General features: G+C 39.0%; 1 protein-coding gene across 4 annotated transcripts in view; it reads right to left on the bottom strand.

The window, feature by feature from the left end:
• Positions 1–19537, bottom strand: part of LOC125878988 (protein diaphanous homolog 3-like) — a 242149-nt gene extending 222612 nt beyond the window's left edge. For 3 of the 4 annotated variants that reach the window (XM_049560553.1, XM_049560578.1, XM_049560561.1), the window contains exons 1-4: positions 18931–19537; positions 11560–11592; positions 10935–11117; positions 8677–8781 (exon numbers count right to left, since the gene is read on the bottom strand). In XM_049560553.1, the coding sequence (XP_049416510.1) occupies positions 8677–8781; positions 10935–11117; positions 11560–11592; positions 18931–19050 (441 nt within the window). In that variant the 5' untranslated portion in view covers positions 19051–19537. The remainder of the gene's footprint in view (positions 1–8676; positions 8782–10934; positions 11118–11559; positions 11593–18930) is intronic. The other variant, XM_049560569.1, reaches the window with a different exon arrangement.
• Positions 19538–22794: the final 3257 nt, after the last annotated feature.

Here is a 22794-nt window from a genome sequence, read left to right as displayed (position 1 = left end):
ATCATCAATGAATGTGTGCTGATCATAAGCACCTCTATAGGCTTCAGAAAGGGCAACTGATACTGCATATAGACAGAGCCAAATCTACATGTGCACACTGAAGAAGAGCCAGGAAAGCAAAAACATTGGTATCAGCTCCAAGTCTCTTGTGATACTAGCTAAGTGGCTACTGAATAGCTTGGTATCCAGTATAAACCTCTGGAAAAAGACAAAAAAGGAACTTTGCCATTGGTTTACCCCAATAATGCTCTGCTTCATTACTGCAAGACATATAAATGCACCCTCCTCCCAATCACATAGTACTTCCATGAATCTAGCACTCTACCCTCCATTGCTGTTACCATCAGGGCTAAAATGTGCTCTTGTTTGCTCTTATGATGGCTCTCGACTGCAATTCGTCAGCCAAGGCCTACCCTTGCCTCATATTTATCTCGCTGTCGTGAGTAACTGGAACAGTGGCTGCAATTTCACCAATTCTACCCACTCCCTGCTTGCACACCGGCCCATCACTGATACAGTAAATGTCTACCTCCCTCCCTTTTCTTCTTCTGGCCCAGTGGTCAAACAACTCTCCCGTCCTGGATGGACATGATGATGATGACCAGCCTGTTTGTCTCTTGGTATTTCTAAGGCCTCAAGCAGTCAGAGAACCATGGGTGCCGCTCATGGCAGCAACAGGCACTTCTGGCTGGGCCTTTCTAGCCAAAGGAGTATTAGTGACAGCCTGTTGGTCCACTGCTGGAATCAGAGGAGCTGTGCCCCCCACTCCCAGCCCCATCATTTGCTGCAGGGGCAGCCAGGGGTTTGTACTCTGTGAGCTGTCTGCCTCTTCATTTCCAATAAAATTTTTCAACTTTAAAGAATTCCGTGCCATTTCTAACTATATTTTCAACATATAGTGATCGATTCACAGTATATACACAATGTGGTGAATGTATTCATACAGTAATTATATACAAAATAAGCAAACTGAATTGCAGTGCAAAGGACTGTGCTCCACTGTTTCGTGTATCACATCAAACTTTGCAAAAACCCTTTCACTGCACCAGCAAGAGTGGTGAGGTATGGTCAAATTTGACTTCAAACAAGTATGAATCTTTGCACATCAATGTCCTCTCATCACGTCTACCTGCACCCCTGTGGGGAAAAATCCTGTCTGCGATTTCCACTTCTTTCTCAAATAACTGTGCCTAGAACAATCATGGTAATGGAGCAGCTTTCTTCCTATCGCTTCCCAATCTCAGCCAACCTTTCCATTGGGGCCCTCCTCTCCACACGACGGGACAGGGAAGTGGAGCAGGGCCACAATGCCTCGATCTCTCTGTCTCAGTGCACACTCACTATCAGAGCACTTACTCCTCTGTTCTGAGCCCCCCCTACCTCCCCTCAGACATATCGGACACTGAGGAGAGGATGCAGAGATAGCAAATAACAATGATAACAACTGACATCCCATCTGCGACAGGCAACAAAGGTTTCGTCTCCCTGCTGTAGTGAAAGCCAACATTACCTAAACATCATACTGTGCCTGTGAATGACAGAAACAGCACCACTCCTGTAAGAGGTCAACACCACTACCTCTGGTGCATCCAAACCATGCTGTAACACACCAAGCACTGATACAACAGCCTGAACTGGTGAGCCTCAACCTGTTTATGAATTCATGCAATTTACGGATTAACTATTCAAATCAAGACCATGTAAAATATTTATGTCACCATGAGCAGAGGTTTTATTAGGAAAAGAGTAGCAATTATTACTAATGCATGGTTATTAACTAACACGGAAATTCATGCCATGAAAACACAGTCGACATCAAATTGAATGGCAAATTTTGCTAAAACTTGAAAAGTTTTCCTCCGATTAGATATCCTGGAATTCAAAGAAACTACAATGTTAAAAGGCTTATCAGGTTAACTTAAACACAACGAGCTTTAAAGCTTTTTTCTTTTTAGTACTCAGTCTACAGTCCACATGCTTTGTTTTCACTCTGTACTGTACACTTGGGAACATGTTCCTCTTTCAGTGATCCTCCTTCAACACTCAGTCACTTTAATTGAGGTCTTAGCCACAGTTGGAATTTGTAAATCAGTAGACTACATTTATTTTTGATTAATGTTGAGACAGTGAGCTCGTGCTTCATGTTTAATGTTATCAGATCAGAAGTCTTTGAGACTTGCAAGCAGTTCATCCTGAGGAAGTCAGAGAAGGTTCAGGTTAAATTGCCTGCAAAATAGTCAAGTTTGGAAGATACCCACTTGATTTGGCAAAATTAGACTGCTCAAAGTTTGTTTTCAGACAATATGCGACATCTGAGTAAATATATCAGTGTATCATATTTCACATCATATTTAATTATTCTTAATAGGCGACTGTAGCCAAGTACCATAATGGCATGCAAATAAAAACTCGGGTAAGTTCAATGTCTGGGCTGAGGCAAAAAGGTTGGGACTCTGGGTGTGAACGATGCAGTAACGAGACGTCGGTGTTTTTTCCTTTCATGTGGTCAGAATCACCTATTGTCAAGGCATCCATCCAAAAACTTGCATCTACCCATTGTGAACCATGTGAAACTCGTCTTCTTGTCGAAGATGCAGTGTTGGAGTGAAACTTGATACCTAGGGGGTTGGAGGAGGGTCATGGGGCAGCGGACTGCACATACCACTTGTCAATCAGGTAAAAGGGGCGGTATGTTTTCTGAGACGTTTGCGCTCACACAAACTGTGCTTAGAACAGTGGTAATAGTCTGGAAACATAAATATTTTCCATACTTTATTTTTCATTTTCCATACTTTTTAATACCTGGAAATTGATCAAATTTATTTCCATACTTTCCATACTTGCGTAGGAACCCTGGCTTTTGCTGAACTGTAGCATTTTTGCACTGATAAAAGACTGTAGGATTTGATCCACATCGATATTATTGAAACTGCATAAGTAAGTAATCTCTTCAAAGCTGTACAAGAGAACAATTACAGTATGAACACTGTATCGAGATACAGGAGACTTGAAAAATACTTTCTTTGCAAATAAGAACACTAGTTGAGAACACAGGGATTTTTTAATGGCCTATTAATTTGCCCCTCTCTTCAGTCTTAGTGACATGCTGTGCATCACTGAGACAGAGGAGAGACTTTTCTGAAAATTCTTGCTTTAAAAGGCAACACTAAGTAAAACACCATTTCCCACACAGCAGGGGCACTGCAGACAAATCAACACAGTGGGGTCTCCGAGAAGTAGAATTATTTTGGTTATTTCAAGACAACTGCTGCGCCGCAACACACTGGCAAAAGGTCAGAGATTATTTTGTGTAACAAAATACATGACAATTGTTTCTCTGCAAGGCAATCTACGAAAATCGCAAGCCTGAGCCACACTTGACTAAGTCAGCACAGAACATACATCAATATACATCCCCTTATTCCTGAGATTTTTGGTAGGAGGGAAACATTCCCTATCTCCAGTCAAAAAAAATTCAATAGTCAACTGAAAAAAAAATCACTTTAACAGGAAACTTGTGCAACAGTACAACACAATATAGTAAAGATGGGCGGATGATACCAGCACACCAGAGTTTGTTTACTCCACTGAAGCTTACTGTTTCAGTACGTTGTGCCAGAGCTTGTAATAAATGAAGAATACCACGGGACTGATGATGTCCAAAGCTTTTAAAGAGCCTCATTCAATTGACAGTTTTTAAAGTTTTGCAGCTAAACTATGTGATAGGCACATCGGTGAGATAAAAGAGGAGACAAATTGAAAAATATGGAGATGTACAAAAAAGGTATAATCATGCGTATGAGCACATTTCCACCTTGTACCTAGTAATAATGTCACAGAAGTAATAAGAGCATTTAGTCAGTATCATTTTGCAATCACATCACAGCTCATGTGTTAAATATTATTCCATAAATATCAGCCATGAACTTAAAACACATAAGCCAACTTTGGTGTCTGCATGTCTAGGCTTTATGGACGATGCATTTAAATGATTCATTATTTGCACAGCATCTACTTTTAATGCAGCACCTCTGAACTCAAGTATTACAGATTTAATAATAGCACGCAGGCTTCTCCGACTTTTATTGCACACATATGAGGCTAAAACAATTAAAACCAGCGAGGTGTGGTAGTGCCTTGGCTCCTGTCTTAAAGGGCTGCTATAAGTTTTACAAGCCACCAGATGTCACTGTGCTGTCTGTGTTGGACGCCCCGGCCCGAGGCCTTGAGTCATTTTAGGCGCAAATAGAAAGAAAGCCCCCAAAGCTTCATCCGCCTGTAATAATAGCATAACCTTGAGTGTGTTATTGCTGAAGGGCCTGGTATTGGTCTGAGAGGGCAAATTATTACATGAGAGCCCAGCCAGCCTCATAAAATAATGGCCATAATTTGACCATGGTCTTGAGAGTGATTTAAGAATTGAAAGCAGAATTAAATCCAGCCTGCTGAGTATCTTACACACACACTGTCACAATATATTAACTCAGTAATTACCAACATGAGAGATGCCGTATGTCAACATGCTTTTTTTTTTTTTTTTTTTACACAACTTCCTTCTCGAAATAAGCAATTTACCATGACTTATGTAAATGTAGCATTTCATAAAACTGGTGTTTTGTAGGATTTTAATTTGATGCCTTTTGGCCAATGGCAACATTATTTTACTATGCAGGTTAAAAAAGGGGGGGGGTAAAACTAGGACAGCACTTCAGTTCGACATTTTAATATTGCCACATGGACGTTTCAGGAAAGATGCCCTTCTTCAGCATGTATTCTGGCAATTTCCCAATCAATATACACAGGTGGGGTTAATTAAAGGTGACTGCAACCCACACAACTTGTGAATCCAAACGGGGGGGGGTTGCCACAACCTTTTCAGGCACAGACCCTCATGGCGTAGGATAATAAGTCATGAAAAATCAAGGGAACAACACAAATTATAGTCACTTCATTAGAAACAAGCTAATGAAATCCCTTCACTCATCCAACTGGGAATGAAGGCATCAAGGAAGTGTATCCAACATGCCTCCCTTTGGAGAATTATTCCGTCCCTATTACCACCTCTCCTTGGCGTCTTCACTGTTTCAGTGCACAGCACCCAGTCTTCAAGGTCGCACTGAGTTGAGCGCAGTGTCTCCTATTTCTTTTTGCTATGCAGGTAAACGAATGGAAGCTTATAAACAGGCTGATGGTCCCCATGGTAACTAGAGATGGACAGCCTCGGGCAACTTTGGAAGGATGTCTGATTAAAGCAAATATATTAAATTTAAGCCTTTGCAACACACTGTGCCAACTTGTTAACATTTAAAAAACAAACATGTTAAGAATGATCTAAGCGTTCACCAGTGCAATTTGAGGTAACCTGAGCTCTGGTTAATTAGGGATGGGACCTGATAAGATTGTATTGATACCAATGATATTATCAGTTATACCCTTATTGACATTGATATCTATATTGATTGAATATTTGGACAGCATTTCGTGTCATATAGGATTTCTTTGTCAGAGAAAAAAAATCTGCTGAGCCTGCCTGCGTGGTCCTGATGTTATTATGACATAGGATAATTACCCTTGGTAACGGACGTGTTAGTTTGTTGGGAAGCAGTGGCGTAGCATGTCAAATACATAGTATTCCTGGAATTGAAGACCAGCAAAGTGCCAGTGTTTCCTCCTTAACTTGAAATTATCATTTTACAGATATTACAACAGCATTGTTGTCATCTTTCTTTGTGAAATGAAGCCATGCTTTGGACCATTTTTTTAATTTCTGCCATGACACCTTCCTCCTCTTCTTGTTGCAGGTTTCTACTAGCATAGATGCACAAGTTTGACAACATTGTTGTACAATGTACAACTGTCAAACATGCCAGCAACCTTCGAGGGTTTCTTTGTGTGCATGTGTGGGGCCATCTCTATCATTATGTGCTCCCTCTCTAAATTCAGGGGTAAATACAGCGCAATCACAACTATTCATGATTTTTTTTCCTCAGCAGCAGCAGTTTGTCTAAGTCATGGACAATGATGATTGATCAGTCCATCAGACCAGAGCTGATCAGATCAGAACGATAGATGAGAGGAGCAGCTGCTGCAGAGGCAAGTGAAAACTGTTCTGTACGACAGATGCTCGAAAGATGTTCTGTACGACATCTATTGCACATCTGTCCGTCCTGAAGGAGGGATCCCTCCTCAGTTGCTCTTCCTGAGGTTTCTACCATTTTTTCCCCCGTTAAAGGGTTTTATTGGGGGAGTTTTTCCTTATCCACTGCGAGGGTCCTAAGGACAGAGGGATGTCATATGCTGTAAAGCCCTCTGAGGTAGGCTTGTGCCGGTTTGAAAATTTTCCAACCGGTTTCATTTAAAGCCAAATATCTAACCGAACCAATATATCGAATTATATACCTAATTTTACCACTGGGGGTCGCATTTGAGCTATTTTTCCCAATAAAAGCCCATTATAGGTGTAATGCGCTTCCAGTCCACTAGGTGATGGTAATGCTGTATTAACCGCCAATACACACAAGATTATACAAGAAGAAGACGACGCAGAAGGACACCAAGGAACCTTCCTCCGACTCCGCTCAAGACACAGCGGTTAAGAGGGCCGAGCGAGAGGACGTTCCTGTAGTAGTTCCAGACCCCCAAATAGTATCAGGAACTTCTTCAGTGGAAACGGGTTACTAGGGCAACAAACTGAATGACTGCTGACTCCCTCATACTTTTCCCCACCCCCAATGAAATTTGATCTCTTGCAGCAGCAGCAGACAGCTGAGCAGAGTGGAGCTGCCAAGTCCCTCTGAAGCCTCTGAGACAAACTAAACAAAACACTTGTAGGCTCCTCCACTTAATTTATAAACAAACATAAACCTTATTAAGTTGCATGCATGTTACAATGCAAGATAAGTTGAATATAGTCCCTTGACACGCTGCCAATGTGAAAAGCTTTTTTTTTTTCCTCTCTCTCCTTCGGTTTATCAGGTTGACGTGAATTAAACCGGGTGGAGCTCTTAAACCGGACCGAACCGGTTAAACTGGAAATCGGCACAAGCCTACTCTGAGGCAAATTGTGATTTGTGATATTGGGCTTTATAAATTCTGATTGATTGATTGATTGAAAGCAAACTCTTTGACCCAAAGCAATGAAGGGTTAAGTTTCACATGCACCGTGCCTGGGGTTCTGCGGCCCCAAGAGTGTGGTGCAATGAATGAACGGTATATATATTCCAACAGCGCTCCTAATGAATGGTCAGGCACCAAAAATGGAAAGCAGATATGTGCCAACACATGTTAATATTATGGCAGGCTGCCACAAATAAATTAATGTGTGGGAATCCCTGGATAAGCTTGGAGGCATATGAATCTGATGGAACGGACAATTCGGAACCGGTTCTCAATTCCCATCCCTGTGGTTAATATCTGTGATATTTGTTAGCAACAGTTGATTTAAGCTTGGAGGTGCCTCCACAAAAAGGTTATTCTCAAGCTTCTGTAATATAAAATCAATACAAAAAACACCTCAGGTAGGCTGAGTTTTCATTATTATTCAAAGTAAGTATCACGGACCGAATCCATATTAACTATGAACACACTCTGGGGTAGATATTTAATGGAGTATCACCTGCAATTTGTGGTCTTTCAATAGGATTCTATTCTTAAGGGTAAGAGAAATCGATGTAAAGCATGGCCTTTTTTGGTCCGGGAGAGAAAGAATGGTCCAAAATTTCCATTTCTTTGGAGATTTAATCATTTTCCTCTGAACACTAACAGTTTTATCACCCTCTATCAAGATCCGTCTGTCTGCTGTGAGGGTGAGTAAAGGAAAAGCTTGGGGCTCAATGCTGAAACTTTGGAGAAGGGCCAATCAAGCATGATGGCAAACGCACAAAAACTAATCAATTATCTTCCAGCACACAAAAAAAAAAAATGTTATTAAGAATTAATACCAAACCTCATCCATTTGTGTTGTGAAGCACTATTACTCAAAAGCATCAACAATTTATGTTGTAATGCACTATCACCCAAAAGCAACAGAAATTATTAAAGCTGAAAATCTATTTTGAACAGCTTTTGGGACTGGGTGAGCCAACCAGAGAGGTAGAGCAAAAAAGGCAAAGAGAAAATGAGAGTGTGAGGAGGAGAGAGGCAAGCTCTGTATGCAGCAAGGCAGCAGGCATGCTACTGGGTTTATTTGGATATTAGTGAGTGGGCTCTCTCCTTCCATGACATAAGCACATCCTCTGTAATTTGATGACCGATTTTTATTTATTTATTTATTTATTTAAATTCTTGCAAGGTACCAGGTTTCACATCATGACTACTTTTAATTTTGCATTTAAATGACTACTCTGTTAAATATTCACACCCTCAAAACAGAATGTGTATTTTTATAAATGTGTCCCAGTGCAGGTGTAACTACATCTCTTCCAGATTGAAATGGCAAGACAAATGAGATTTCACTGGCTTGTAATCAGATTTACTACAAATTCAATCCCTACCCAGTCTCTCTTGGGCCTGCTCCCACATGGGATGTCATTTTTCTTTCAAAAATACACAAATGACACAATATGTTCACACAGTACAAGGTCTTAAAAGTACATAATATTTAAACACAAATCATGTAACTATATAAAGTTAGGCAGCAAAATATGGACAATAAAATGAAGTTAAAAATAAACTTACAGTTTTAGAGGCAGTAAAAATATACTGGATGACCATCTCTCTCTTTGTGTTGAGGTCCTTCTCTCTCAAAGGAGTCTTTTTTTCCTCATTCAAGTTCATGTCCTCCTGAAAACAGAAAAACACAGAATAAAGGAATAAGTCTTACTGAAATTTTAATATAATGTAATTTAAAATGCAATATTCTTTTTTGTTTAGGATTTAGCGGCACCTCTGGCGACAGGACTTATTATGAAATACTTGAGCAATATAAGCTTTGGTCCAGTTTAAGTGTAGACAACTTTTTTTCTCCCAATTTTATTTAATCCAGAAACATAAAACAGTGTTTAATTTCTGGAAATTATGTTTGAAAATTGGGTTCATATCATATTAGAAAATTAGACATTATTGTATTCACAACAGCAGCTTTTTTTAATGTAATGACAAGAATGGGCCTCATTTACCAAGAAATTTTGTCTTAAAACCCACTTATGGAGCTTTCACAAAGATTTACTACTTTTCTATTTGGGATTTATTGTTAAGAACAGAATCTACACATACTCAAGAGCACACGTGCACTTTTGAGTGCTGACATGTTTGTGCAAATTATGGTTATTGTGTTTTCTTTAATTCTACAGTTGAACACTACACTAACACTTCAAGTCACATTAATTATGTTAATGGAGAACTATGCCATCCACTTATCAGTGAATGATCACGCTATGCGTAGGACTGAAGTACGCCTATGTCTGCACCCTAGGTCTACTTGTACAATGGCATATTCACTGTTGCTGCAACATGTTGCAGAATAATGCCCGGCGTAGGGAGCGCATCTTCCATGACCATGGCTGAAAATCCAGAGAACATGCTGGAGGGATTACATATGTCGTGTGGCCTGGGAACGCCTTGGGGTCCCCCAGGAGGAGCTGGATAGAGTCGCTAGCTCTGGCTCTAGATAAGTGGGTGGATGGATGGATGGATGGATGGATGGATATCATTCTGCAGTGGTCAGTGCCTCTTTTCTGTGTTTGGCAATATTTTTCTTAACTTCATCAATTGTGTGCCCTTCTCCAGATCCAGCATTCACTGTACAAGTTATAGCATCCCATGCATCTTTTTTTTTTTGCGTGTTATTTTATATCCACTACTGATGCCACTAAATCACAGTGCATTTGGTGTCCACTTCCTGTAATGCCTATTTAGACTTTCGTTTGGGCGTTCTTGACTCAACAGAGTGCTGCAGGGATGAAGATTTTTTTGTAGGCCAACATGAAACTTAGCATCACCCTGCTTCTCTTGAAAAAAAAAAAAGCCAATGGGTTTTTCCCATTGTATTTTGCGTTATTGCATAAAATAAGCTCTGTGGCACAAAAGTATGTGATACTTGTGTGTTTTGTTCACCAAAAACCTACTCAAAAGACCCACTGACTTCAGGGCAAAGGAACCGGAAGTGCTCAACTGCTACCTCTATGGGGATTGGCGGGGCATTTACCTATGCTAATTCGGATCAAGTGGCATGTGCCTTCACTTTACTTGGACAAGGGGATTCATCATTGTAAGTAAAAAGACATAAACAATTCTGATATTGGTGAATGAGGCCCAGTGTTGAAGCCTGTTCTAAAGTGAGCTATACAAGTGTTGCATTTATGGATGTAGTAGCCCTAATGTTATTACCATTGTGAATAACGTCATGAAATAAGTCTGGCAGTAGGCAGCCCCAAAAGTCTCAAGTAATTTAATCAATTCCTAAAAAGTGGGGAAAAAAAAAAACAAGTGGAAGTCGTCTCTCAACGTCTTTACAGCGTTCGTATTTCAAATGGTAATATGGTGTTACAGAATGTACTATTAGAAAACAGCAGGCTCAAAAGTCTGAGAAAATCCATGTTCCTTTATCCGAACTCTTTCAAAAACTTTAAAGGAGCCTGAGCATTTGACTGATAAACAGGGTAAAGGAGTGTCTATTATTAGAGCCATTATTCAGCTGAAAGCTTTGTCGTATTTGTCATGAATTCTATTTAACCAAAAAATAGTCTGCATTTTAGTAGTGTGCTTTAGTGTTGCTTATTTTGCTTTTACTGATTTCCCATATTTTTATTTAAATGTGACGATACATCTGAAAGATACTCAAACATGGAGCATGCTCACCTTGTTCTGTTCAGTGTTCCTTCTCTACAATCTTCACCCAGACCTTTACTGCTCAGTCACTGTGGCGTCAGATTGGGTTTTACACAAGCTGCTATACTGTTTCTCTGTTGATACTGTACAATGACAAAACAACATACCATCATCTTTTCAAACAGAGCCAGGATCTCTTTTTCCGAGGTGATCTTTGATGAGAGTTCCTCAAACTGATGTGAGGTGGATGATGACGAAATGGACCAATCGTTGGTATTGTGTTTGGAGTGTGATAACGGTGGCCGCTCCTTTTTACTACCCGGAATCCGAATACTGGCGAATCTGTCCAGCTGTAGACAACAAAGAAAACACAATTAAAACAGAGAAAAGTACACAAGAATTCCTAGTGCTAGGTTCAAATACCTAAAAGATGTGTTAGCTCATGAGCATATTTAAACGGTTAATACTCAGAACAAAGTAGACAAAACAATTAGCCTATTAATGACTTAGAAAAACGATGCTATTAGTGTGAACAAAGCACATACAGTACTCAGAACATCTGTTGAACACATGTTGAGCACAGCACTATCAGGATAAAACGCAGAGTCAACATTAGTAAGTGAGAAAAGCAGCCTGTGCTCCGTGATGTGAATGAAACCAACGTCTGGCAATGGAGACCAATTTCATTGCCACTCAAAATAAGCAGATTAGATGAGTTTTAGTAAAGTGATGTTAGATGTTGCAAAGATTGACATGCAGGAGAGAAAGCACACCAATTTCTCAAAATCTTACCACATCATCTGTGATGTTTTTAAAGGGTAAGTGCTACAGGTGGGGAACAGAAAAAAACAAATCAGGATACAAAAAGCAGCTGTATCAAATTTTAGTTTTAACTCTACAGGAGTCAAGAACAAAATAATGTGCTGTTATTTATTAACAGATATCACTGCGTGCTAACTTAGAGTAGGATCCCTCATCCCTCGTGGTGCAGCTGCTGTTCTTTTGCTTTGTCTACAGACATTTTCACAGTTGAAAAAAGACTTGTATGACTCTGGGACAATCTTGGGACAGCTTCAAACGCCGCAACACTGAGTCAGCCCCACAGAGCAGTTCACCAAACACTATACTCCTCCTCAGATAAACATCATCCCTAACTTTCCATGTGTGTCTGAGGGTGTGATTTCCTGCTGTTTCCAGAATTCGCACTCATCTTCATCTTAATACTTGGCGTTTTACCATAATTTGTTCTGCCAACAACATCTATTTCCACATCACAATGTTTCTCCACCACATTGTTTGCCAGGTCACTCTGCTCTTAGACTTCTCCCCAGAGTGAGACCATTCAGGTTTGCTCAATTTTGGTAAACATGTTTTGCTTCTAACTTGAGCTTAAGGGCCAAGTATTTCCAGGCCTTTTCGCCACCACAACACCCATACATGCAGACATGACTGATTATTGACTTTCATGTTTATTTAGTTATTTATCAGTATTTTGTAAATCAATAAACTTTTAACTCTTTGTAAACTCGTCTGGTCTCCCATCTTTGTTGCAGCCTACTGAGTTGTCACAGAAATGACAAGTTACATGTGGCGTTCATTTTTTGCAGCGTTACACCCAAAACACACCTAGCATTGGCAAAGTGCAGCTCACCCTAACACCAAAATAATTATATCTTTCTGCAGCCATGAGGCATGTTTGTGTGTTTCAGGCAGGAAGAATTTCTTTGCATAGGTCAACATGTCACAGAAGTCACAGGACCGATTGGCAACGGGCATTCTCTAGCTGCAATTTGCCACCCAAATGTTAAACTATCCACAATTTTTTAGTTTGGCTGCACTTTGCTGCAGAATAAAACGGCCACAGCCATTGCATGGCAGTTCGCTGCAGGCCGCACTTCGCTACTGTTCGGTGTGTTTTTGGTGTCAAGAGAGAAAGACAGAGCCAAGTCTGACGGATAAGGACAGTGAAATGTTGCTGTTGTTTTGCCTCTACTTTATTACATTCATTTTGAGATTCAAAAAGAAGTTTGCACTGCTGTCATTTATCCAGAAGGAGTTCAATAGGATGGATATCTGGAAGTTGTAGTGGCTCATTGGATTGACATGTGTAGTTGAACCTGCTTAGATATTACGGTTTGCAGCAGCTGACCAACAGGTTTTAATAAAACCGATGTATGCCAGCTGAGTGAAGCCCTAACTAGCTCACATTCCCCCAGGAGCCGGAACAATAATCACCAAGCACAATGGGGTGGGTGCCAAACTTTCCCTATAAAAAGAAAATCCTTTTGGGGCACCCAGCAGTGCACTTTAGCAGATTATTAAATATATGTTTAAATGTCTAAACCCAAGTGACGTGTTAGTCAACATCGGCGACACTAGTCATTTGAACGAAAATTGCTGCCTATAAAGTGCTTCTCTAACAAGCCCTGTCTGCAAATTATAAAGGATCCACTTGTGCAGTCGAAGAGGAGATTGGCAGTTGGCCTGTTGTTATCTGTGCGTACCAGCTACCTCAGTGCCTGCCGAGCAAGTTTTGTCTGCTGCTTTTTCTGCTCTAGCACATTTTTTGTTTGTTTGTTTGTTTTTTTTCTGCAGACTTCTTGGGAAAGCTGCCATATGGATTTGGAAACAGGAGTGCAGAATCAAAAAAAACGCCAAAGGAATCATCCTAATAAGGAACGGGAAGTCACTACATGAATAGAAAACATTACATTTCAAAATGTTCTCATAATGACAAACATTCATTGAAAGGCTACGTCTCCCTTTATGTTATCAATAATGTTATTGACTATTTCTCCATAGGGGACAATCCCATACATAAATCTGATTTATAACAAAATTTGTAAGCTACATACAGTGTATATGTCTGTCTCACACATATGCTTTCAGTCTCTATATATACTCATATTATAAACCTCATTAGACTAAATCCAGAAGATTTTAAAACCTTAAAAAAGTCCTAATCAATAACATTCTGAAATAATTTCTTCTTTTAAAAAACATAGCAGCAGAGTGCACAGAACCTCAGAGAAATAAATCAATACACACCAGTGTTTAATTAATATTATAAAATCACCTGGTAAAAATAAATGTGTCAACCTGTCAATAAAACATCCCGCTAATGATGCTCCGAGATTAACATCATACATTTTTGTTCAAAATGTGCGAGACTCAAAGCTGACATGAGAGAATACTAATCAAATGACCCACCAAATGTCTACTTTAGAAATCATGTTGTCCTCAAGTGGACAACTGGCCAAACTAATTAGACATAGTCGTCAAACTTTGACCTCATATGCCCATAACTTGACAAACGATGCTTGAGTGGGCATATTTAGGACAAAACTAACCAAGATGAACCCCTGCAATTAGACATAACTATTCTAAGTACTAGATAATGGCCATAACTGAATAACTACTGTACCATAAAGGAAATTGCCAGTACATGAAAACAAGATAGTTGATCTTGAGGAAACACTGAACTTCGACATCTTTTTCAGTTAACTGAGATAACGACTCGTACAGAAAACACTGATTCATAAAACACTGCACATGCAAACCACAAGAGAAAAGACATGTAAACACAGAAAGGGAATGTTTCATGCAGATCAGAACCCAAGAACCAACCCAAACCGAGACAGCATTCAAAGACAGCAGATTTTAAAATTGTTATTTTCTGGACCCTTCGATAACAGCCCTGCTAACCCTTTATTTTTGTTATTCTATTTTATTTCACTTTTAGATCTTTGAGCAATTGCACAGGCCTAGAGGGGCTGCAAATTCTGATGGCAAGGCAAAATCGACCACAGTGAACTAAACAATGATGCTCCACCATCTCATTTACCAGAACTGAAAAATAAACCCTCAATACTATGGCCTTTTTAGTCAAGATTTAAATAAACATGCCTAGGGCTGTCCCGGATACCATTTTTTCGGCTTTGGAGCTTTGCTCGGAGTCAACAGGAATGGGAAGTCACTACATAGAGAGATTCAATCGGTATCAATATTCAAAGATTCAGAATGATTCGGCTCGGTATTTCTCCGTTCTCAACTGAGATGGACAGCATAGTGCCACAACAAGTGTGTTTTGGTTTAATTAGAGGCATTCATTCTCAATGTTTCTGTAATTCTACAGTGTTTTTGAATTATTTGTCATTTTAAAAAGAAAATTTCGAGAAGGTTTGGTGTCTTTTATTTGTTTCCAATCCCGATGGGTTTGGTTAAACAAGCTCATGTCTACAAGGTAATATCTGTGCACATTTTGTGATATAATAACAGCTTGTGACAATTTTTATTATAATGGATAAATTATAGACCCGCATAAATGATCATAGGCTCCAAATCCGGGATAACACTGGACAAAAGGCTATGGGAAAAAAAACACAAAGAAAAAAAACAAAGACTATCTGAATGCCAAAATGAAAACTGAATACCTACCCAATAAATTAATATCAAAATAGTCAAATATTTGGGTCCAGCTCTAAACATTTTCTGCAGAAATCCCTTCATAAATAAGTGTTTTTTTTCCTGCATGGGTGGTTTTGTTCACAAGTATAACAGACCCCAGACTTGAACCTGTCACTCAGAGAGCACAAGATTTAGTGATTCAGATTCCTTTTTTATTGTATTTACTGTCAACTGACTAATTGATTAATCTCCTATACCTTTTGCTTTCAACAATACCTCACAGGCACTGACTGAAACTCAACTCAGCAAAGTAACTTTTAACAATTAAAAGTCACAGAAAAATCTGCTTTGATGCAACAAACTTGTCAAGCCCAATACATGCTGATGAAATGTTCCTGTAAAAGTCATTAATGATTGACACTGCTTCCTTTTCCCCCAACCAGGTTTTTGTTCGGCACATTTCAGCTCTAAAATGACAGATTTCCTCCCGACACGACTTGTGTATTTTGTTTCTACCCATCTCTTTTTCATTTTCTTAAGCCAATATGAAGATGAAAAGTGTTCTTTTTTTTGCAAATGGCACTATAAAATGCTTAGGGTTAATTGAATAGGTAAATGAAGTGTCTCAATTATGATAAATTCATTTCCAGTTACTTTGAGCACCCAAATTCAATAATATTGCCCATTAACACTAAAAACATTCTCCAAAAATTAGTGATATAGAGAAAAAAAAAGATATTAACATCCATTACATTAATGAGACTATAAAATCTTTTCAGAGCATAAAATTACTTTATTTGTTTGGGTTTTTTTTTTGACAATGGACAGTCCATCTCATCCTTTTTTCTACCCTGTAATTAAGTAGGCCAAAAACCGGATCTCAAAATAACATTAACACATTGCATCAACATGTCTTCTGTTACATATTTTTCTTCACTTTTATAATGCTATGCTTGAAAATAGCCACTGCACATGAAATGGCCTTTAATGGCATATCCACTTTCTGCCAATTACAGTAAATATTGTGGTACTGCAGTGCCACCTATTGAGATGACAGCTAACTAAATAAATTAATGCTCTTCACTGTGAAAAAAATATATGCAATGTTTTTCAGTTATTTGTTATGATAATAGTTATATTTTATATATGTTGTTAGACAGACCAGTCTGCTGGGAGGGACTAAAAGGTGTCAAGCTGTATCATCACACATACATGTATGTATTATTTAGTGAGAATAGTAAACAAGATGTTCTTTGGTTGTGTATTTCTGACATTTAGACAGAAGAAAGGCACAAGGGGAGCATCATTAAAAAAATTAAGGCTCTCTGGGTCACAACATGGCCTCAGTGTACTGCTTTTTATTTAGGATATTAAATGAAGAACAACAACATTGACCAACACCTTCATCAGCCTGAGTGAAAAGGTGCAGTTCAGCTCACGTAAGGATGCTTTGCATGTCACTCTTGTTGACAACAGTGAAAAGTGCTGCAAAGAGTACGAGTAAGTCAACAGTAAAAAAAAATTATAATAATTTCAGTATGTTTTCAGCTGGTATTGCTTTTATTGTTAAGTAGCCACATAAAGTCTTGAGTGTGTGTTACCTGCAGTATCTTAGCATAGATTAATTATGTTTTAAATAGGATAGAACAATTTAGGGTCCATTTTCTAGATTTTTTTTCCAGAGATTTCCATTACACCTCACAGTCACTGGAGTTTGCTCAGTTGTCAAGGAGATCATTCCATTGTCATCATACAGTAGTCAACAGTAGATAGGGATGTTATGCATGATGGTGATCTTTGGCAGCCTATCTAAATAGCCTCCATCCATTCAAAAGACAATCTTCGAACAGAGAAAGGGGTTATGATCTCCCCCAGCATAACTGAGGTCACACGATGACAACTGACCCATCTCCATGACAACTGTGCAAACTCCATCTGCTGATCAAAACCGTGTGAGCTGCTGCTGAAAACTCCAGAAAATGCTGGTGAGTGGACCTTGAGATGAAATTATTTTATCAAACAACATTTTCAAGGTTAAGGATGAACACTCAAGGACTGGTAAGGGTCTTGGTTAAGTGAAACACTGCTTGTGCTTATTGCCATTTTCAAAACGGCAACTCAAGGACTCCCTATGTGTGATCAGCCCTACAGAGGTTAAATTCCTAAGTTTCCCTGTACAACTGGCTTTATACATCCTCAACAAAAAACATTTACCATTATGTGTTTTAATCATTAACACCGTAGCCACTCATTAGTGTTCTGCATACCTATAGTTAAGTGATTTATTACGTATATACTATTTCAAAATAAAATCCTATTAAGAGGTTCAGTGCATTTATTCTGAATCTGTCAAAAGACGTTCAGTTATCAGATGTTATACAAGTTTTGTGCCGGGTTTGCCAATCCGCATTCCTGGCAGTCTATGAGACGCAGTCAGATACAGTCATAAAATGCACCACCTCTTGAATCAGGGAATAATAACAGCAAATGGCATCACAAGTTACCACAGAGCCTAAAGTGACTCCTTCATATCACTTAATTTGTCTGACCAACAGTTAAAAACCCAGTCGTTACCTTTAATACACTATACACAGTATTCATATGTCTGTATTACCAACTTTCAGACACACATGGTGCAATAATGCACGTTAAATGCACACTGACATTCAATCTGAATGTCTTAACCAACCTGACTTAGCAACCATACTTTCAACCAGCACTGAACAACACACATCTATGTTAGACATGTAGCCATCAGCTCATCAGTAGGAGTGGATAATAACAGGCTGGACTGAATAAAAATTCCTGCGCAGACCTTTTACGATTGTAGACTAGAATCTCTGAATGGCAGCAACAAGGAATTAACTTGTGTTATCACTCTCATAAGAACAGGGTCAAATGCGGGTTGAGCGTGCATTAAGTAGATCTGTGTCATACGCACGTCTCCTGTCTGAAGCAGGGTTGTGTGCGTGCGTTGTTAATAGAGGCCTGACAGCTTTGAAAATTAGACAACTAAAGGAAGCCTTAATCACAGTACTGTTTTGTCCAAACAGCAACACCTCTCTATATCTCCCAGAAGACTACAGAAGACATATACCTGGCAGACAAAATGTTTGCTGGGTTGTAATAGTAGGAAGGACATGGATTAGTGAAAGGGCTAAACCCTGAGCTAATTTTAACCTTTTGATTTCCTACATGCAAAGTTAAGTCAGGCAAGGTCACAAAGGAAACTCTAACATTCAGTTGCATTGTGTATGAACTTTTTTGGGTCTCTGTTAAGGCATTTTATCTGCAATGGACACAAAATAATGTGCAAAGTAAGTGCACTGCACAGGTATAACACATCCCCAGCTCTGTTCTGCTGGGTTTTGCCTACATGTAGGTCTCCTAAGATATGAGCTGAATAGCCAGTTTTAGATAGTAATTGGAAATATAATACATTACTGCAAGGTCATTGTCACATATCTTCCTCGATAGTCATGCATCTGCCACTGCCATATGACAAAACGTGAAAATATATTAAATATGGGAACTTTTCCTTGTTGGTCTTGCACTTTCCTGTGTGTGTGAGTGTCCATGGGTGGTAAGACAGACAGGAAAAATAATGCAGACATTGACAGATGCTTAAGGACAAGGAAATAAAATGACCCCCTCACCCAACCACACTGCCCCCTGTGCATTTACACTAAAGCCACATTAGTCTACAGCACATAGCTTCAATAAAACAAACGTTTCATTACAGTCTGCCATACTTACAAACTTTGGTTTGCGGTCTCCATCATCATAACATGTGTTGTTGTTGGAAGATCCCTTTTTCTTTTGAGGTTTACTGTCTCGTCCGGTATTGGTTTCAAACCGCTGACCATAACTCTCCATGTTGTTGACCTGAAGCTGGTCACTTGAGTTGACAGCTACTAACGTTAGTGAAGACGTTACCCTTGTACGTTAATGTTAATTATGTTAAGTCTGCACACACTAAAACAGCTAAGGACGAAATTATCTACATTAACGTTACGTTACAACAGCAACCGTTTGTTACCGTAACGCACAGGCGCACATTCAACTGTCAAAATCCAGAAATGTCCATATATTTTCCAGCCGTCACTCCCAACAGTCCGTTTAGCAAACTAGCTAACGTTAGCAAGCTTGCTAACCTACCATTCACCGGTGGCTTTACTTAGCGCTAATCCAATTTATGGACTGTCACGTATGCTAATTTAACGCTTGAGTTTCCGCGGTGAATGCTGCATACGAGATAACAGTTTCCTCCGTTTACCAATATTATCCGACCGTTAAGAGAAAGATATATAGCTAATAAGTACTAGCAGAGGATGAATCGTTAGCTGGATACATAAATGGAAAATATTTTTTGACAGACCCGCGCAATGGCGACGTCAGCTGCGCATGTTTAAGCCAGCCAATAGCAACCGCCAAGATGGTCCCGCCCCCTCTCTTTACAGTTGAGAAGGTATTGGATTGGCTGTAGTGAGCTGTCAATCAGCCCCATTTCCTATTAAGACTGTTAGTTTTAATAACCGGGGTCTCCTGCAGGGGAAATGGTTTCTTTATCATGGGTGCACCTTGAGAACAGCAGAACCTGTTTGTCTGCAGTCATTCCTGTCATCATGCCTGATAAAAACTGCAGCTATAATAACGATAATAGTTCATTTTTATTATAGATTCATTTAATTATTGTAACTTATTTTAATTTATTGATGTAGAGTAACCCACAGGGCACATTTTCTGCTAAAACATTTAGGGTACTTCACAGTACAGTAAGAGTAAGAGTAATAGTAATACAAAGGAGTCTGATAGTTTATTATTTATTTATTTTTTAACCTCTATTTAACCAGGAAGTCCCATCAAGATTGAAAACCTCCTTTACAAGAGAGGCCTGACAGCCAATCAGAACACATGTAAAATGTAATAAAATCAACATATAATATAAAACCCAACAACTATTCAATCATATGGCCTCTCAAGAAAAAAAACAAGCACATGTCTCTGTCACCACATTCTTTATGATGCCCTTAATTTCATCAATGGATATAAGTGTTTCTAATTTTAGATCTTTCTGAAGATTGTTCTATGTCCAGGGTGCAGAGAGGAGAATGCCGTTTTTCCCAGATCTGTAAAAACCTGAAGCAAAATAAAAAGCAGTCACTTGGAGGAGCATAGCTGATAACGACCAGAGCTGATACACAGAAGGGGGCAGAGGTAGGCCAGAAGTTTGCCCAATATTGCTTTATAGATTAAAATACCAGTGGTGTTGTCTGTGAGTGGTCAATGACATCCAACCCACCAAATCGTAAAGAATGCAGTGATGAGTAAGTGACTTTGCATTTGAAATAAAACACTGAATCAAGGCTATGCAAAATGGAGGAGTTTGCATGCATGTACAATATGTCACGGTAATCAATCACAGACAGAAAAGTAGCTTCAACAAGTTTTTTCTCAGCACTCCAAGTAAAACGACTTATCTCATCTCTCAATGTACCCAAGTACTGATGAGAACACTCTTTTGATGGATTTACCGTTAGAAGTGAAGACGTTAACAACAGAATGTAAAGGCATCCAACAGGACAGTAGAATAATGCAGAATTTTGATGGTTAACACACACCTAGAATCTATTAAAATAGTGTTTGGATGTGGAAACTTTATGAGAATGTTGCATGGGTAACAAGACAAAATCTACATTTCCCTCAAGCTTCAATCAGTTTTATGTGACTCTTCAGAGACATACTATTATGCATGGCTGAAAGGTTTAACATGGAGTCAGTGCCACAGATCATAGATGAAAAAACACCTGTGTGTGAACCACCTTACCACATTAGTATTACTCATTTATCAGATAGGCTACAGATGATATTCCTTGTGTTTTAGAAATTGCTTTCCCCTTCTCTCCAGCCTACCCCGACACGTTTCCAGGACCCGACAACTTCTCATAAAGGCGTTCATGTGAAGCTCGAGGTGGAACATAAGTTGATGCTGCCTTTTTTTTTTTTTTTTTTAATCAGGCTGTTGTACTGAAAATGCTTCACGCTGTTGGTTTTCAGCTTTGTTTGGCCATTTAAAAGTCAGCCTAAAGCTACAGTGAAATCCCAAATACCTTGTCTGATGCAAACAGCAATGAGGTGATGTGATGCAACAAACAGAAACCTTGGTGAGATCCTTCTTGTTCTCTACTCCAAAAGAACAATCTGCTCCCCTAAGAGGTACAGTATCAGAGAGTTCTTCCATGTAAAGCTGAACAGTGTTGAACATTTGTGCCCATGGTAATGACACCATCAAATTATGCAATAATATATTAATTATGTAGAATATTGACAGTGAACTACATTAACATTAATGACTACTCTTGGGCTTTCTTAAGCTAACCATTCAGCATTTATGCTTGATCGTGTGGAACACTCTCCTCATATACAATAAACTTTAACCTAATGTAGGTAATAGGATAAAAAGCCACAAGTGGTATTAACCTCTCCCCTGCATTTGTGCTTTCTGACAACTAGGAGCATGCCAGCTCTTCTTAGCACCAAAGTAAAGTGATAATTAGACATGTTTAGCTCACTGACAGCTACAACTATAACAAAAGTTGGTTGTAAGTTTGATTGACAGTTTTTTTTCAAAGAAAGTTTCTTTGCCACCAGCAAAAACAAGAAGTCTACAATATATACTTAACAAACAGGTCACTGATTTCAGCTGTCTGTTAGCTCGTGTAATTTGCTCAGCTGTTATATTTCAAGCGTAAATCTCTGGCAAGTGGAGCAGTAATTCAGTGTAATTGCCCTTCCACTATTACCACGTCAATCTGCAAAAACACATGCATGGCTTTTACGTGAATGGCAGGAAACAGATTTTGCGTGCACATTTTTGACTTGAAAAATATGTTTTTTAAGCAAAACTTTAAGTCAAATGTCACCACTGAGTGAAACCTCATCTATGAAATCAAATCTGTCGTCCTTCAAATTCTTGAAATCTTGTTATCTTTAAAGACCTTTATTCCTTGACTCCCCCTGAAAGGCTGTCTGCATGGCTGTCAGCAATGTGTTAATGCTCTTCATCTGGCCAAACACAAGCCTTGTGGCATTGTGGCTTGCTAATCCTCCCAGACAATGAGAGATCTACCCTTCCAAATCGGTCAAAGAATTGCCAGAGGGATGTACAATCAAAAACGCCCGAGGCCAAAAAAAATATGAATTCAAATTCTCTTGTATTGGTAATGACATTGATCTCTGTCATTTAAATAAACAGTCAAAACACATAAAATCAATCTGAGTGAGGCTGGATGTGCTTTGTGATTAAATAATGTATGCTTTATTTGCATGAGTCTTTCAAAACAACATTGTCACAGCATTGGAATATAAAAAGTACAACTCATGAAAATAAAGTAACTCTTGTTAAAGTGAGTCTCAAGGATATTCAGGAACATTTCTCTATACACAGTATCGTAAAGTCACAGCAGAGTTCAAATGCTTCTTTTTATTCAGGTTTTTGAAGAAATGACTTGGGCTGGGGTGTTTTATGTGCTTTTATAATCTGTGGTTGTCAGTGGTGTTGACAGTAAAAACAACTCAACCTTATGTCAAAGTATGCAATGAATACAATATTGAATACTG

This window comes from Epinephelus fuscoguttatus, linkage group LG2, assembly GCF_011397635.1.
Source record: "Epinephelus fuscoguttatus linkage group LG2, E.fuscoguttatus.final_Chr_v1".
Classification (NCBI taxonomy): Eukaryota; Metazoa; Chordata; class Actinopteri; order Perciformes; family Serranidae; genus Epinephelus; species Epinephelus fuscoguttatus.
Note: the sequence above shows the minus strand (reverse complement) of the source record. Positions and strands in the feature narration are given on the sequence as shown.